The sequence below is a fragment of the Sebastes umbrosus genome, chromosome 13 (assembly GCF_015220745.1).
Source record: "Sebastes umbrosus isolate fSebUmb1 chromosome 13, fSebUmb1.pri, whole genome shotgun sequence".
In the NCBI taxonomy this organism is placed as follows: Eukaryota; Metazoa; Chordata; class Actinopteri; order Perciformes; family Sebastidae; genus Sebastes; species Sebastes umbrosus.
This window is the reverse complement of record NC_051281.1, coordinates 18,133,432-18,150,994: the sequence shown is the minus strand read 5'-3', so window position 1 is coordinate 18,150,994 and position 17,563 is coordinate 18,133,432. Positions and strand designations below refer to the sequence as shown.

Here is a 17,563-nt window from a genome sequence, read left to right as displayed (position 1 = left end):
GTTCGCCTCACTAAGAGGCCATCCTTACCATAATAACACTACTTTAGGAGCAATAGAAGTCAGATCGCAGCTGGTGGTACCACGGTTTTGCACCCTGCGGCTCATGTTACCGCAGTTTCACAAGCGTGTTGGAGAACTATGGTGGCCTTCAGGTACGTGAAAAATGCAAAAGTGTTTGGTTTGTCCGTTCTGTGCTACTGTAGAAACATGGCGGAGCAACATGGTGGACTCCGTGAAGAGGACCCGTTCCCTATGTAGATATGAAGGGCGCATTCTAAGCTAACAAAAACACAACGATTCTTAGTTTCAGGTTATTATACACTAATGAAAACATAGTTACGAATATTATATTCCATTTCTGCTAATAGATCCTCCGAAATGTTATTGGTTAGTGAGTACTAAAGGTTTATTCCACTACAACAATCCTCTTAAAAATTATGTTTTTGTGCCTTTTAATCCCATTTGTGGATATTTGACAGTAAAAACATGACAGGAAACAGGAAAGGGGAGAGTGACATGAATGACTATGTAATATACATCCCCAGTCGGAAGCAAACCAGGGATGTTGCAGATCACGGTTGGCTTGGTAACCTAGGTGACCAGGGCACCGTCACGGTCTTCTTGATGCATTAAAGACAAAATAAGTTTTGCTGTAGGATGATATACACCAGCCAATGGTTGTGTTTGCACAATTTGTTCTTACAAGTGGTTTCTCACTCATCTATAAAGCATTAATTAATGATTTATTAACATAAATGAATGATTTATTAACATTAACAAAGCCTAGTATACAGCAATATGAGATCTAACTAGCAGGAATGACAAGTGTATCTGTGTAGCGTGGGGAATTCTAGGAATTTATATTTATATAGGCCTATAAGTGTAAAAGTTTGCATGATTTCTTTCGCACCTAGAGTCATCATTCAGGTTGTTTTTTTCTTGATTCTTTGTATGACATCACTAAAGTATCAAATCCACGAGGTCGAACAGCTCTCAGCGCAGCTGCCGGCGTACGCCGAGAGACGCCGGCGACCAGAGAGGGAGAGCAGTTGACTTTCACCAGCCAGGCCCTCTGTTTGACATCGTGTTTTCTTAATGAGAGCCAGCTGCCCCGCAACATCAGCATTCAACTTCATACCAGCATTAAAAAAAAAACATGAAAGTTAGTGCTTTAAACATGTCCAGATTCCTTTGTATGCCACGGGCAGAACGAGCTTGCTCGTCAGCATTACAATCAATGGTGCCTGTGATCATCAAGGGTGGAAATGAGCTCTTAGCCTTGGAGCACACACACACACACATATATAGAGAGACAGGACAAAATACTGCATATTCATTATATAAACACTGCGGTTTGCTGAGCACATGTGCCGGCTTTGTTTTTAATGTATTTAGATCAACGTCTTCATACAAAATAAAAAACAAAAAAAAATCATATCATCCTGCCGCTAATTTATTTGTGGAGTCAAATCGCTGCTCCGTGTTTTCGGTGGCCTGCGAGAGCTTTTGTGATTGCACGTATAAGCCGTTCTTTTACAGTGTAATGGATTTCACGCTCCCTTTTCAGCTCATGCCTCATTTTTGATTTTGTCGGGACAACCAATGGATTTAACAAGCATTTTGAAAACCATCCCATTACCCTTTGATGCCGTCTTTCTATATGTAAACAAACAGGAACATTTATTATTTTGGGTATATGAACCAGATGTTGACGCACAGCAGTTCTTCCATATGAAGAGAGAGCACACAGCAGACGCACAAATGGATCGACTGTTTAAAAGATAGTTTTTCTGGAATTCAAGAAGGAGACGGAGCAGATTTTCCCTCAGAGAAATCTCAGAATTAAACAGCTGTGTTTGAGCTGGAGTAAGAATCAGATTTTTTTGTTTATTGTAAAAAGAGTGCATGGACTTTAATCCCTAAACAGCCTTCAGAACACATTTTTCACAGCTCTTTTTCCCTGTCACGCAAGTTTATTTCGACATACTGAGGAAGCAGAGGCGCTGAGGCATAGTGTTTACACATCAAATTATGCGTGCCATAATTTCCTCATCTACTGTAACAGCCACTTTGGATGGCAGATGCATCATCTTATTAACACCTTTGAATTAGTGCCCAGAGCAGGAGATGTGTTTACAGTCTCTGATATGCTGCTCCTGCCTTCCTTGTGGAGTCTTTAAGCGGTATATAGGGCCAGAAGGAAAAGTGGAGGAAGCTCTGTTCTCCCCTGACGATATCTATTTCAACATCCTCTGTGTGGATTCCGTCTGAACTCAACCTCTGACCCCTTTCCCCTTGTCCCCGAGCCTGGGCCCTGCCCTCGTGCTGCCGTCCATCCTCCTGGGTACACGCTGACCTTTGAACTTTGCCTCGCCTCTGAGGCCCCGGCTACCGACCCCGCGCGCTGACTTCACAGGAGAAAACAGAACACAAGACGGAAAGTTGCCCCTCATCGCTAGTCACGCCTCGGGGTGATGTTGTAGCCTATTGTGAAAAAAAAAAAGCTGACACCAGCCAGCAATTTAAAAAGTGTCAGCTGGTGTATTTTGAGTTATTACCTATATCATTAAGAGCAGCCAATACAAGCCCATGCAACACTGGACCACAGTGAATAGATGATAGCATACCAAACTTCATTAATTAGGAGCGGGTCACTTGGGTCAACATGTGTTTATTCTCAGGAAGGAGCATTAAGGGGATTAACACTAATCAGGGTGGATTATAAACAGCTATTACCCAGCTGGATTGTACTTCCCTGCCTGATCTCTCCACTTTGTACGCCTGTGGAGAAGGATGTTTGGTTTGGACCGAGGGATCTGGATAATGACTCCTCCGGTGACGTTTTCTTTGTAAACACAAACACACTGGACCTCTTGCTTACCTTTGACCCGAAGGATGGCGAGGCGTTTGAACTGAGTGTGTTTGAGCTCAGGATAAGGGGCAGATGCATGTCTCTTTGTGAAGCTCTTAATGCTGTTTGTTGACACTGTTTCAGAGGGGTGTTGATTCAACAGTGTGGTAACTTTTGAGGCTGTAGTGAGCCGTGTTGTTGTATCACGTTGCATTAAATGCAGTGGTGGACAGGAACTATGTACATTTCATTTTTAGGCCATGTGTTCAAAATAGGGGGAGATTTGTCAAGTATTTAATACTATTATCAACGTGGGAGTGGGCAAATATGCTTGCTTAATGCAAATGTATATATATATTTATTATTGGAAATAAATTAACAACACAAAACGATGACAAATATTGTCCAGAAACCCTCACAGTTACTGCATTTAGCATAAAAATATGATCAAATCATAACATGGCAAACTCACAGCTGTCAGTGTGTCAGTGTGCTGACTTGACTATGACTTGCCCCAAACTGCATGTGATTATCATAAAGTGGACATGTCTGTAAAGGGGAGACTCGTGGGTACCCATAGAACCCATTTTCATTCACATATCTTGAGGTCAGAGGTCAAGGGATTCCTTTGAATATGACCATGACAGTTTTTCCTCAACAAAATTTAGCATAACTTTGGAGTGTTATTTAACCTCCTTCCCGACAAGCTAGTATGACATGGTTGGTTATTCTTTAGGTTTTTCTAGTTTCAAATGATGCCAGTATCTTCACTCTAGACCAGAGACTTACATGTTAATGCAATATAATAACGCATTATAAATAACACTATGAAATGGCTCATTCTGCCTTATTAGCACTTTTCATACTTTAAGTACATTTAGCTGATTATGATTCTGTACTTTTTACTTTACTTTTAATAAAAAATTTGAATGCATGATTACTTTTAAAGGAACAGTGTGTAGCATTTAGGGGGATCTATTAGCAAAAATGGAATATAATATTAATAAGTATGTTTTCTTTAGTGTATAATCACTTTTTTGTTACCTTAGAATGAGCCGTTTATATCTACATACGGAGCGAGTCCTCTTCACGGAGCCGGCCGCCATATTCTATAGTAGGCCAGAATGGACAAACCAAACACTGGTTCTAGATAGGGCCATTCGCGTTTTCGCATTTTCGCATTTTCGCGACGGCCACCATATTTCTCCTAAACGCTTGTCATACGGGAAAAGTTTCATTTGGTTGCAATCTGCAACCACACCACTAGATGCCACCAAATCCTACACACTGTTCCTTTAAGGGAGTATCTTTACACTGTGGTATTGATACTTTCCCTTTAAATAATTGCAGTACATCTTCCACCGCTGATTATACCGGGAGGTGATTTAATATTTTGCTGCCCACAACACATCTCTCTATAGCAGTCCAATATATCTCCACTACAACTGCTACAAAAGGAGCTGAATCAACACCTCTCTGACACAGTGTCGACAAAAACTGAACATTATGAGATTGGAGAGCTATTGTATGGGACTGCATTTGATTGCACAGGTGTACCCTATAAGCTGGTAACTTTGTTTTATACGAAATAATTTTGTTATGGTATTATTATAGCAGCGCAGCCGCTGACTTGTCCAACCTGATAAAAGCTTTTCCAGGCACGGAGACTATGAAATAACGTCCCCCGTGGAGACACAGAGGCAGAGGAAATTGTTGCTAAAATGAAAAGCGGTGAAAACAAACACATTATCTGTGCTTGTCTTTGGAAGAGGCAATGTTTTTACTTCAGTGTCCTGGTAGCACTGTTTTTTAATGACATGCTTATCAAGCTTCTCACTTTGTCAGAACAAGAGAGGAATACTAAACGTGTCAACAGTGCCGTAGCTCTAGTGCTTCTTGTGTAATGTGTGGCATGTTCTCAGGTCTGTCCATGTGTTCTGGTCTTCATTAGACTTAGACTGAACATCTTTTGCGGTCCTGAGAGAGAGATCCTTTCATGTGTCCCCTGCCTGGTCCCACTCACCAGAGCCTAACCAGAAACATGCCACTGCCCAGGGCAAGGTCAGATTTCTCACCATGCCATAGCATTAAAGCAACATTGCATCTCCTAATGGAGGGGGGGGTGGACACTGGTTATTTTTCATCAATCTCACAGACAATATATTCCATCTCATCATATTGAAGGAGTACCAGCGCAAATGGATGTCGTCCATGTGGTAGTAATCTGGGAGCGAATGCCTGGGCTCCGCTCGATGATCTCACTGACCTGAAACTCACATGAGAGCAGCGTTCACTTTCAAATTGTTCAGGTTACGATCGGTGTCATCCGAAAAGTAAAAGTCCATCCATTTTATTTTTTGCCTCATACTTCAAAGTCATGCTCGGATCATCAAAACTTAAATTCCAGCCATCATCTCAGGAGTAATGTTACAGCTGCTCTGTCTGACTATCGTAGGATGACCCATAAAAGTGGCTTATAGATTTGATAAATAGTAATGCACGGCTCATTGCACTCTTAATCTGCAGAACGGGGGCAAAGGGGTCAGAGGAAAATGTGTGGGAGAAACAGCCTATCTTTGTTGCTCTGCTCTGAATGGACTCACTGTGTTATTCTCGATTCTAATAAAACGAGGGGCTAATGTCAACCAGGAGACGGGTAAATATTTAATTGACCGTGATTATTCCGAGAGCCAAATGAATAATATTGTTTTCAGAAATATGTGTTCAAAATTTGAAAGCGATATCCCCCGCCTGACTTTCACAATAGGGATGTAATGTCATGCAAAGTGAATAAGCCCTCACTGGCCTTGTACCATAAGAGACAAAGCTTTTGTACCGACGACTGGCCTATTATTTAGTTGTTGCATTTTTTCCCCTTTCTTTTATGTCCGCGGAGACTTGGACGTCTTGCAACATGCCTCAAAAGAGGCTAGAGGCCCTTTTGTTTTGAGGGTTTTCACACTTGAGGGCCATGGTATTCTGTGTGTGTGTAGAGAGGGACTGTGACAGCCTGAAAGGGAGAGGGGCTGGGCTGGCTCGCACAGAAAAGGAGCCTTGGCTAAACACTGGCCGGGCTCCTAGAAAAGAGAGAGGGGATTAGCGTGCACAGCCCAAGAGGAACTAATCTCCTGTGACATAATAGAACTGTACATAAACAACATCCCTGAGAAGTGAGCGGCGAAGCATTGACTGACTGAAGAGGCTGAGTGTGTGAAAACAAGGGGCTCAGAATAATTTGTGGCTCGCTGTGGAAAAACGGGGACGAGAACAGACTTCGAAACATCTGGACAAAAACGTCTCTTTATGAAAGCAAGCACACACACGTAAATATGCACAGACACAATCAATACAGTGCATGATTTCTTATTTTTCATTCACGTAACACTGCCATATTTGCAATACTGAATTGACACTGATTAACCTCCAACAGCAGAATAGGAAACTAGCAGCACACTGCTGGAATGATATCTTGTCTATTTGGGGACGCTAAGGCAAATTTGAATTGCACATGGCTCAGGGGGGTAAAAAAAGTCAAAACTCATGAAAATGCATCAATAGGAAAAGTTAACAATTTAAATTGATCAACAATTGCTTGTTTTTCATGTCTGTTTGTGTACATTTCTGTTGACTGGTTTCATTTTACAGTTACTTTTGTGATGATTTTTTGGAAACATAATGCATGTTGTTTGGAAAATGGAAACTAGGGACATTTAGACATTGGATGTGAGGCAACAAGAATTAGGGACAGCGAGTCAGGAATTTCCACCAAAAAGGGACTGTAATTAGATTAACTTCCCCTTTAACATCATCAAGGTGTTGTATCTGCATTAATAGACAAAACAGAGGGAGATGCATGACATACTGTTAGCAGCACTGCACATACATTTATTGCATTATATTCTATGCATGATTATCAACTCATAGCCAGATAATACCTAAACACAAACAATATTCCAGTTTAACATGGGATTTTAGTCATAAAGTGAACTGACAAAAACATGGCATTATCAAAGTAATAAAGAATAACTCACCTTAGATGCCACAGGATGAAGACAGGGGAACCAGTCTGGCTGGTAACAGAGCAAACAGAGAAATGCTCTTCCTCGTCCTCTCTAGGAGCACTGATTGTGTGCAGATTGAACTCACCTGTGCCTCGTTGACTCTAAACTGCACAGGTGAGCCTGTGGCTCCTCTCCGAGCTCATCAGGTTTATGGCAGACATGAAACACTTTCTAACACGTGATAGATCTGAACTGAATTGAATCTTGGACAGAATGCATGAATTGTTTTATTTTGTAAACCTATTAAAAAATATAAATGAAATCCAACCATTGATGGATTCCCTGCATGATTATCACAAAGTCTTTTGAAGTCCAAAATGCGAGGTTTGGCAAATGCAGATACAGTGGTTTGAATACTGAATACTCAACCAGTGAGGATGCTGATGTTCATTAGCACAGTAAAAGACAGTTTCTGACAACAGCTCTTGTTCCTGTGGAGGACAAATGCACTTCTTGTAAGTCACTTTGGTCAAAAGTGTCTGCGAAATGAACTTAAATGTAATGATAATGACCATATATATAGGATAGGGCTGTCAATCGATTAAAATGAGTATTATCAACATGGGAGTGGGCAAATATGCTTGCTTTATGCAAATGTATATAAATATATTTATTACTGGAAATCAATTAAAGATACAAAACAATGACAAATATTGTCCAGAAACCCTCACAGGTACTGGATTTAGCATAAAAAATATGCTCAAATCAGAACATGGCAAACTAAAGTCCAACAGGCAACAACAGCTGTCAGTGTGTCAGTGTGCTGACTTGACTATGACTTGCACAAAACTGCATGTGATTATCATAAAAATGGCATGTCTGCAAAGGGGAGACTCGAGTGTACCCATAGAACCCATTTTCATTCACATATCTTGAGGTCAGAGGTCAAGGGACCCCTTTGAAAATGGCCACGCCAGTTTTTCCCTGGTCAAAATTTTGCGTAAGTTTGGAGCGTTATTTTTGACATGGTTTGTGCCAATGGATTCCTTAGGTTTTCTAGTTTCATATGATGCCAGCATCTTCACTCTACCTTTAAAACTGAGCCTGCTACAACCTAAAAATCACAAGTTGCATTGATGTGTAAGAAATGAGTGGCGTTAAACCAAATTATCAGGTACACTTTGACAGCCCTAATACAGGATGTTCGTGGTGTAAATAAAGCTCTACTACCATTAACAAGAATGTATTTGTCAACTTCTCTGGATACAAATGAAACATGTTTATAAGTTTTACCATTTGTATCCAGTGAAGTTAACCGTATTATAAACAGTATGCATTATTAAACACTATTCTGCATGCACTTCTTTCAGGATTATTGTGTGTCCTAAAAAAAGTTTTTCATCCGACATACAAAAATAACTCCGATTGCGGTTTTAAACACAAAAATCACACTTTCCGCATATATAGGATTAACTCTCACAATGTCACTCTAAGCTTTATTTTCTTGTAAACATTTCCACTTTCCATTTTATGAGGGCAAAAGGCCGCTGAGCCGAGGAGGGATTTAATGCTTTTCAAACACACAAGTGCTCTGAGAAGCAGAGCACTCTGTTGAAGGGCGTCCGACCTCGGCGATGGTAAATTTGCTCGGGCTGTTGAGCTAGATGACCTGTTTATTTGGACTTGCAGAGCGAATGTCTCAGACTCCTGGACCGATCAGTGGATACGCTGTACACCAAGTCGGCCGTGATGGCTTTTACAGCCAAAATAAGCAACATTAACTGCCAAATAGTTGAGCACTGGGAGGAGAAGCATGTCTATTTACTGCTCGCAGCAGCTTCAATTAAACAAACAGCAAAGGGAACTGGTTAAGGATTATTTTATTACTTAGCATTTTGTACAGTTTCTACCATGGAAAAATAACATGTAACATAAGACTGTATTTACAATTCCATTTTTACAAAATGTCTTTACAAGAATTTTTTTGCCGGTTCAAAAACTTGAGACTAGAACACACGAAACATTCACATTCACGCACATCCAAACCAAACTTTGTAATACACACATAAATAAATATAGACATTCACTGACTGCTGCACAACAAATATTTCTACAGCCAAGAACATGTACAATTCATCATTTCCACACAAGTTATAATTTCATTAATAAACATTACGTATTACTCCCAATATAATTCTTTGTTAATCTGTTAATGAAATATTGCTAACATACTGAAAAGAGGTAACACAGACATTATTTCATGCCAACAGAATGCTAACGGTTGTCATGCAAAACCATTACGAGCTTTCAATTTGAAGCAAGTAATTCATTTACAGTTCAAAAAATCAAATGTACTACATGCAACATACTATGTGAGATATTCTGGGTTAGACAACGATGACTTTACATTATCCATCAGTACTGACTGTATGCCTAAGCGCCTCTTTAATGGGTAACACAAAATAAATAGATGAATTTCTACTGTTCTTTCTTCATGAATAAACAATTGTTTTACAGTTCTGGCATTTCCTGCCATCCATGTTCAACCACCTTCAATCAAGTAATTGTTTTTCTTTTAGACCATGACCTAATTGCTTGTCACTGATCAGGCTGTTCTCATACACCGTTCGTAGCTATACCTACGAAAAGTAATGCACTGTAATTTGTGTATATTCCATGCAATCATTTGCGTGAAACCAGAAGTCAACGTTGATTTTTTTGTCACGTAACTTCTGTACTTAAAGGGCCAGTGTGTAGGATCTGGCGGTATCTAGCGGTGAGGTGAGGTGAGGGAAATTGCGACCAACTGCAGCCTCACCCGTGTGCCAAGCGTGTTGGTGGCCGACACGAAAACGCGAATGGCCCCATCTAGAGCCAGTTGGAGCAGAGCCAGTGCGTAGAGAGTGTGTGTACGTGGAAAGTGAGTGGTGAAACAAGAGAGAGAATGGCGGCGACGGGAGCGAGTAACGTTATCGACTCCGGCTCAAGCAGGATTTGGTTTGTCCATTCCGGGCTACTGTTGAAACACGGCAGACTCCATGGAGAGGACCCGCCCCCTATGTAGATATAAACGGCTCATTCCAACGTAACAACGATTCTTATTAGCAGGTGATTATACACTAAAGAAAACATACTTGTTAATATTATATTCCATTTCTGCCAATAGATCCCCCCAATTGTTACACACTGGTCCTTTAAGTTACGCCACTTCCGGAGTTATTTTAAGCAAAACCACAATCTTTACTTAAACCTAACTAAGTAGTTTTGTTGCCTAAACCTAACCAAGTTGTTTCCTGTGAGAAAGTTTATTTTGAAAAGACTGTACGCATGTAACGAGCGGAAATTGACACGCGTTGCTGGAATAACTTTTCGTAAGATATACGAACTGTTGTATGAGCATACGTTGCATTGATCAACTGACTGAATTGAAATTTGACAGCTGGATCACAACTATTTTTCGGGGTCTTACCTTTTACCTGTAATTTCGTAACGTACTAACCTGATGAGTTGGGGATGTGTTTGGGGAGCTATGTACTAACCAACGCAAAATGTGAGACCTTGCGGTATAAATGTCACTGTACAGACCAACCCGTCCGCTGACACGTATCAGTCGAGGGAGAGGGGTTAAGAAGGAATAGCTGATGTGTTGTTGTGGAGCCTGGAGAAGATGGACCCATGTTTCACGAGCAGGGGGGTCAGTTCATGGTCTGATGCGCTGTGTTTCTGTTTGGTTCCACACATTCCTTCCCTGACAGACGGGAGCAGAGAGCCACTGGTGCTTCTCCCTATTGGGTTCGCCTCGACTTGCAGCTCAGTGCCTCTCTACTGACGGCTTCTGGTGGTGAGAGTGGTGCTGCCGGAGTCTGGGTCCTAGAAAAAGGACACGTTATCAGAGATCTGTCGGACATTACTTCAGAGATTCACATCTTAGTAACGGTTGACTATCCATTAGTGCAGTAGAAATGTGCTTGTTTTGCTACTCGCTGTTGCTGATACATGGAAGTGTTTCACCTGTTATCTAGGTCATAAATACGTTTTACATCCTCTCCTTTAGCTGAGCCAGCGCTAAGTGTGTCTTTTCTGTATAAATGATGCTGCGTGCGTAACACAAAGTAATGTGGCAGAAGCACAGCATCTTTTCCTATAACTGCAGATTGTTTGGCTACTTGGGGGCAGCGGAAACAAGCTGTAAACATTGACATATTATGCCCTTATAAAGTTGATATGGCGAACTTATTAGCATTTATTTAGAGTCGTTTTTCTCTCCATCTCAGCTCTCCACCAATTCATGAGGGACAAATATCAGACTCTTTAGCTGCTAAATGCTCCACTATGTTCCCTAGTTAGGCATTTGGTGCTGGACAGGTATATCGTAACAGTAGGCTTTTAAAGATTTTTCGCTGAAAACAGCTGCCTGTTGTGTCTTGAAAAACGATGCTGGCCAGGAAATTAGTGAGCCGACAGATGGTAAATTGCTCTTTAGAGCTGAGGGGAACTGCTGTAATTCTCTCTGGGTTCGTATCTTCAAGCAACCCCTTTCACATGCAAGCAGGCAGGTGATCCATTGTTGATATTAGAATATATATATTGGTCATAATTTATAGAATAGTTTGACATTTTGGGAGCTACGCCATTGCTTTCTGGTGAATGATTATTTGTGCCAGACTATTTTTTGGCTCTGAGCAGTTGCCAGGCAGCGTGTTATTGAGTGAGCTTTAGAGGTGCGGGTAGGTGGATTTTGTTAAAGAGGACCTATTATGCTCATTTTCATGTGCATGCTTGTATTTTGTGTTTCTATTAGAACATGTTTACATGCTTTAATGTTCAAAAAACACTTTATTTTTCTCATACCGGCTGTGCTGCAGCACCTCTTTTCACCCTCTGTCTGAAACGCTCTGTTTGAGCACGTGCCCCGCCCTCTCGAAAAGCCTAGTCTGCTCTGATTGGTCAGCTGGCCCACTCTGTTGTGATTGGTCAACCGAACCAAACTCTTCAGACTCCACTCCAGCTTCGCTCTAACTGGCTTTGTTTCAGGGCGTGCCAAACTAGCCGCTATGCAGGTATTATGCAAATATGTTACTTAGTGACGTCACCACGTTACGTAGGAAAGGGCGGGACTTCAAACAAAGCGTTTCAGTCAGTTCAGGAGCAGTGTTTCTGTGGGGGAGAGTAACTCCCTTTGGTGTGAACTTTGGGTTTTGTAACTTTGCAGACCTTTTACATACATAAAAAAACGATATAACACACTAAAGGAACGAGAAAAAGTACAAAAGCATAATAGTCCTATTTAATGTAGGACAGAGCCAGGTTAGCTGTTTCCTCCTGTTTTCCAGGAGTCTTTGTGATAAACTAACCGGCTGCTGGCTGTAGTCTTATATTGATTACACAGGCGTGTGAGTGGTATTGATCTTCTCATCTAACTCTCGCCAGAAAGCAAATAAACAAATTAAAACTTTCACTAAAAAAAAATGTCAAACTATTGCTTTAAGGATAAATGTAAGATATGCTGTTAGCACTGAGCAGTAACAGCCACTTAATGACATCCAACACAATCAGTCAAAAAAAAAAAAATCACATTAGTGGACATGATGGAGCATCAAAGACAGTAATATGGACTTACGGTGTTGAATGACTGGTAATATGTTGGGGGTCTGGAAGGTCTTGACAGTGGCAGGACCTTCCCCTCCAGTCGTTATGACCTGCACCTCCAGTCTGTAGTAGGTGGACGGCCGCAGGTTGGACACGACAAGCAAGTTATGATCCTGTCAAGTGAGGGAGGAGAACAGTATAAGAAACGCAACCAGTTGAAATACAACAGAATGCGCCTTTGAATTTGACAGGACTTGAATGGGCAGTAAACCGGGGGAGTATTGGCTGCAGAGCTGTCTTTTGCACACAAGCCACAGACAAAAACAAAGACTGTGTTTTCATAAGGCTTGCTGTCTCTCCTTCTTTTGCTGCCAGCTTGATAAAGTGTGCGGTGGGTGGTTTTATTTATAGACAAGCTCCAGAGGCTGGGAGGTGCAGATAGGCGGAACGTGTTGTTGATGGAACAGATTATGTCAAAGAGCGGCTTTTTCGGAGCTCTCACGGAGGATGAAAGAGGAAGACGTGAAGGCAGATGAAAACGTAGAGGAGAACTTCCAGCAGGACACAACACTTCCTCAGATCTCTCTCTGCTGCCTGTCTACACGCCGCCGCTTATCACAAGATTCATGCAAAGAGGCCACAGCAGTGTTATCCTCAAATCACCCTCACCTTTGACAGATGCTGTGAAACAAAATGCTGAAAATAGAACATACCTTCCTACTACAAGGGACAATTTAAAGACTATATGACAGCATGGTCCCTGTGGGATTCAGTCTGCAGCATTTGTAAACAGCCTTCACTCTATGGCTTATTGCGGGAGTTCGAATAGAAAAAACACCAATCCCGTTTTAATGAAAATAGACTTACTGGAGGCAGGATCTGGGACTGGGAGATGATGCTGTTGGGCAGGCTGTTTTGCCGACTTTCTGTGGTGATCTCGGCCCAGGTGACCTGGAAGCCTGTGATTCGCTGATGGGGAGCCACCCTGGACACGCGCCACAGGAAGTTACCGGTGATGTTTCCATCAATGATGGAGAAAGAGGCCGTCAGGTTCTCAGGCTTAGCCAAAACCTTTGGGACCCCTGGAGCTGCTAGGAGAAAGGTGATCTCAGTCAAGGTCTTGATATTAAAGCAATAGTTTGACAATTTGGGGAATGAACATATTCGCTTTCTTGCCAAGAGTTAGATGAGAAGATTGATAGAATAGTGGTGGGGGAAAAAAATCGATACAGCTTAATATTGCGATATTTTGCGTGGCAATATTGTATCGATACACAGACATCAAGTATCAATCTTTTATTACTATTAACCTCTTAACAATCCAACAGCCGCTATTCTGTCTTTCACGGGTTGAAAAAGGCTCACTCTAGCTTTAAAACTGAGCTCGCTGCAACTTCCAAAAATCGATTGCGTCAATGCGTTTAAGAAATGAATGCCGTTTAAACGATTTTGCGTTAATTGCAATATATCTTATCCAAATAATCAGCATATTGCAATATGTTGAAAATCGCAATAAGATCTTATCGTGACAAATATCGCGATAATATCGTATCGTGGGGTCACTGGTGAGTCCTATCCCTAAAAGCGAACAAGTGCATTTCCCCAAACGTTGAACTATTCCTTCAAGAGCACATAGATTTTGTCCATCATTGTGATTATAATATGTCTGACTACTGTGCCCACACTAATACAGAATGATTTCAATGTGCCCTTTACTACAGTACTCACCTCCCTCCCCCGGGCAGGGGATGTGTTTGTGAGTCTTGCTGCGGATGGTAGCGCAGGTCGGCGTGAGGAAGGTGGTGCTCTCGTCCTTGGAGCGTCTCTTGGACTTCAGCATGTGAACGGTGACTTTGTACTTGCAGGAGAACAGCAGGCCCGGGAGGTTGATGTAGTTCTCCTGAGCCAAGAAACACATTATTCAGCCCTGATGACTTTGACATGTCACCCAGGTCAGGTCCCATGGAGCTTCAGAGATAATTAAATACACAGCGCCGGGGCAGATCACATTCCCGCTCAGGAACTCAGGAACATGCCCCACATTACGGGACCACTTTGAACGCTCACATGGTCGGGGTTAGACCACTATCCTTCTATTCAACTTACAATATAAATGATTTTTTTATAGCTTCCACATGTGGCATAAACGCGACTTAATTAAGAAGCGGCAGCCGAAGTGAATTTATGTGTAAGTTTTAAAAGAGAATGGCCTGTAAATCCCTGTTAATGAATTCTGTGCTGCAGTTTTACACTTTACACTCATTTCAAACTTTAATCATCTATTGATCTCAACAAAAAAATCTCATTCGGGGAAACACAAAAAGCAATCGTGCTGACTAGTGGATTTAGATCTTGCATTCGTAATAAAGAGGTTCTACATTAATGGGCAGTCCCGTGAGAGAGGGTGTGTGTATGTTCTCTCTGATATGAAACAGCTTTGATTAAAAGTGAATGAGGCGCTGCGCTCACATAAAAGCAAACGCCTGGAATCCTTCCCAGCGATCTATAGAACATGGATGTATATTTCCTAGCAACCAGAGCGCCGGTCCCCAAAGAATGTGTTGATTGCCAGGCCTCTGCCATCCTGTATCAGCCTGAGCCCGAGCAGTTAACCCCCCACCACCTCCCACCCCCAGACTCTCCCAACCCCTCCACAGACCCGACTGCAAGAAAGCCCTGTGCAGAATGCGTGGCTGGGGCCGTTGGAGGTGAATGATCCCCCGTTCCGGGAAACATTGTTTAAGTAAATGCGTTTTATTGGCCAACACACCACATGCCTGACCACACGACTGACTCATAATATTCAAAACAACAGCCAGTGATTTGCCCAGTGCAAATCCAGCGCAACAGGGCTTCAGGCTCGCTCGGCTCGAGTTGTTTTCTTTAGCGGGAGCCGCTGTCCTTTCTAAGCATCAGACAAAAGGTTAGGCGCGTGCTTTGCATAGCACAGAGCTGCTGATCGAGCCGTAGCTCTGCAGCGCTCTGTGATCCGAACCGCAGTTGGAAGGTGTGTGAAACTGCTGCTGGAGGCTAACCTGCGTGACAGATTTCTCCGGCCCTCGGGTCTCGTTGTGGCTGCAGTACTCCGGCATCCACTGGACGTGGTAGCGACTCACAGTGGGGTCTGAACACAGGGGGAGGATGAGAGAGAGGAGATGATGTCACATCACACAATAAAAGACTCAACTCAGTACTCAGATCTAGCATTTACTTACTTACTTAAGTACTTATTAAGGAGCAGAATGGCCCTTCTCAATGTTATATTGTGTCATTGTATTAATTACAAGTGTCAAAACGATTAGTGTATCAACAGAAAATCTACCGACAACAATTTCTATATCCGATGAAGATTCATTCGATTCATTCATGAAGCAAAAATGGCAAATATTTACTGGTTCCAGGTTCTAAATTGTAATGATTCGCTGCTTTTCTCTTTATAATCGCCACAAATTGTGCTTTGGTCTAGTGGCCAACAAAACAGGCTGGCTCTAGACGGGCATTTTTCACTATGTTCTACAATCAATGAATCAATACTCAAAGTAATGTCTACGCATACAAGTTTGAAGAACATTATTTATACGCACATCACGTAGGTGCGAGGCAATCAGAACAGTGTCAGTAAAAAGAAAAAGGCAACGCCTGCAATGTGACCCTTTGACCTGACGACATAAAACAGAGTCAATAAAAAATAGATTGTAAATGGACTTGCATTAATGTAGCGCTTTCCTAGTCTTTCGACCACTCAAAGTGCTCGACACTACATGTCAGCATTCACCCATTCACACACACACATTCATACACTGATGGCAGAGGCTGCCAACCTGCCCCTCAGGATCTAATCTAAATACTCATTCGCACCGCGATGGCCTTCGGGAGCAATTTGGAGTTCAGTATCTTGCTAAAGGGCACTTCGACTTAGATGTGTCCGGAGGAGCCGGGGATCAAACCGCCGACCTTCCGATTGTTGGACGACCTGCTCTACCTCTGAGCCACAGCCACTCCATATTGTGGCATGGAGTACTATGCATACAACTTGATTTGGACAAGAGCACAATTGAATATGATTGTCAAATAAATGTAGTCGAGTAAAAGCAATAACTAACCCTCTACTTTCTGAGATGTCGTGGGGTTAAAGTATAAAGTTGCCTTAGATATCTAAAACTGTACCATAGTACAGTACTTGAGGAAATGTGAATTGTTATGTAACACCACTGAACATTAATCAGATGAAATGATGAATAAAATAATTAACTGATGGGTATCTCACAAATTACAACACTCCCTATCTGAGATCTGATATCACCATTTCCATTATTGATGATCACGATAACTTATGTAAAGAAACATGAAAGCACATGTTTTCTTTTCCTGTTTCCAAAACCTTTCCTTTTGTTGGCTGACGGCTCAATTCCCAACACAAACTTCCACTAACTCCAACTTTAAGGATTTGCATTCTCATCAGTGGAGAAGCAGCCGTGGTCACGCCGGGACACAGCGGCTCTCATTCGCTCCGTTACTGTACAGTAGCTCATCAGCAGTGTTTATCTGCCCATCACCCGCATCTTATGTTACTGGATTTATTATTCATTCAACTGTGTCGCATGGATATGTGAAATATTAATAATTGAGTTATGCTATGTTGGCCCCTTGGCGGGGGCCTGGGTTGTAGTGGAGGAGATAAAAGGGGTCCTTTGAAGGCTTAGACACAGATCTGGCACGTGGACCCCCTGAGCTCTTTGGAAGCAGAAGAGAGGGAATTACAGGGAAGCGGGAAATCGGGAAAAAATAAACAAGATATGCTTAGCCCGGTCTGACAGGGAGGGGAAGCGGCATGTAAAACAAGAAATGGGACACGGAGATCAGGTAGAGAACAGAACCTCAGCGGCGTTCGATAAATCATGGCTGGAAGCGAGCCTCAGAAGTGCCGCCACCGGCCCGGACTGCTGTCTTTTGTCTGGGTGTTGGGCAGACAGCGATATATTATCCGAGCCCGTGTACAGTACGGTTCTCTTTCGTCTGCTGGACACAACCCAGAGAGCCCGGCTGCTTTGGATCACAGAGACAATGAGTGAGAGTTTAATCACGGTTCAGTTAACCTGTCCCTTCTCTCCGTCACACAAAC

At 42.3% G+C, this 17,563-nt stretch overlaps 1 protein-coding gene across 1 annotated transcript in view; it reads right to left on the bottom strand.

Moving 5' to 3' along the window:
- Positions 1-10,145: 10,145 nt before the first annotated feature.
- Positions 10,146-17,563, bottom strand: part of LOC119500491 (anosmin-1) — a 51,399-nt gene continuing 43,981 nt past the window's right edge. The window contains exons 10-14 of the mRNA XM_037790234.1: positions 15,477-15,565; positions 14,170-14,341; positions 13,309-13,529; positions 12,473-12,614; positions 10,146-10,722 (exon numbers count right to left, since the gene is read on the bottom strand). Coding sequence (XP_037646162.1) covers positions 10,664-10,722; positions 12,473-12,614; positions 13,309-13,529; positions 14,170-14,341; positions 15,477-15,565 — 683 coding nt within the window. The 3' untranslated portion in view covers positions 10,146-10,663. The remainder of the gene's footprint in view (positions 10,723-12,472; positions 12,615-13,308; positions 13,530-14,169; positions 14,342-15,476; positions 15,566-17,563) is intronic.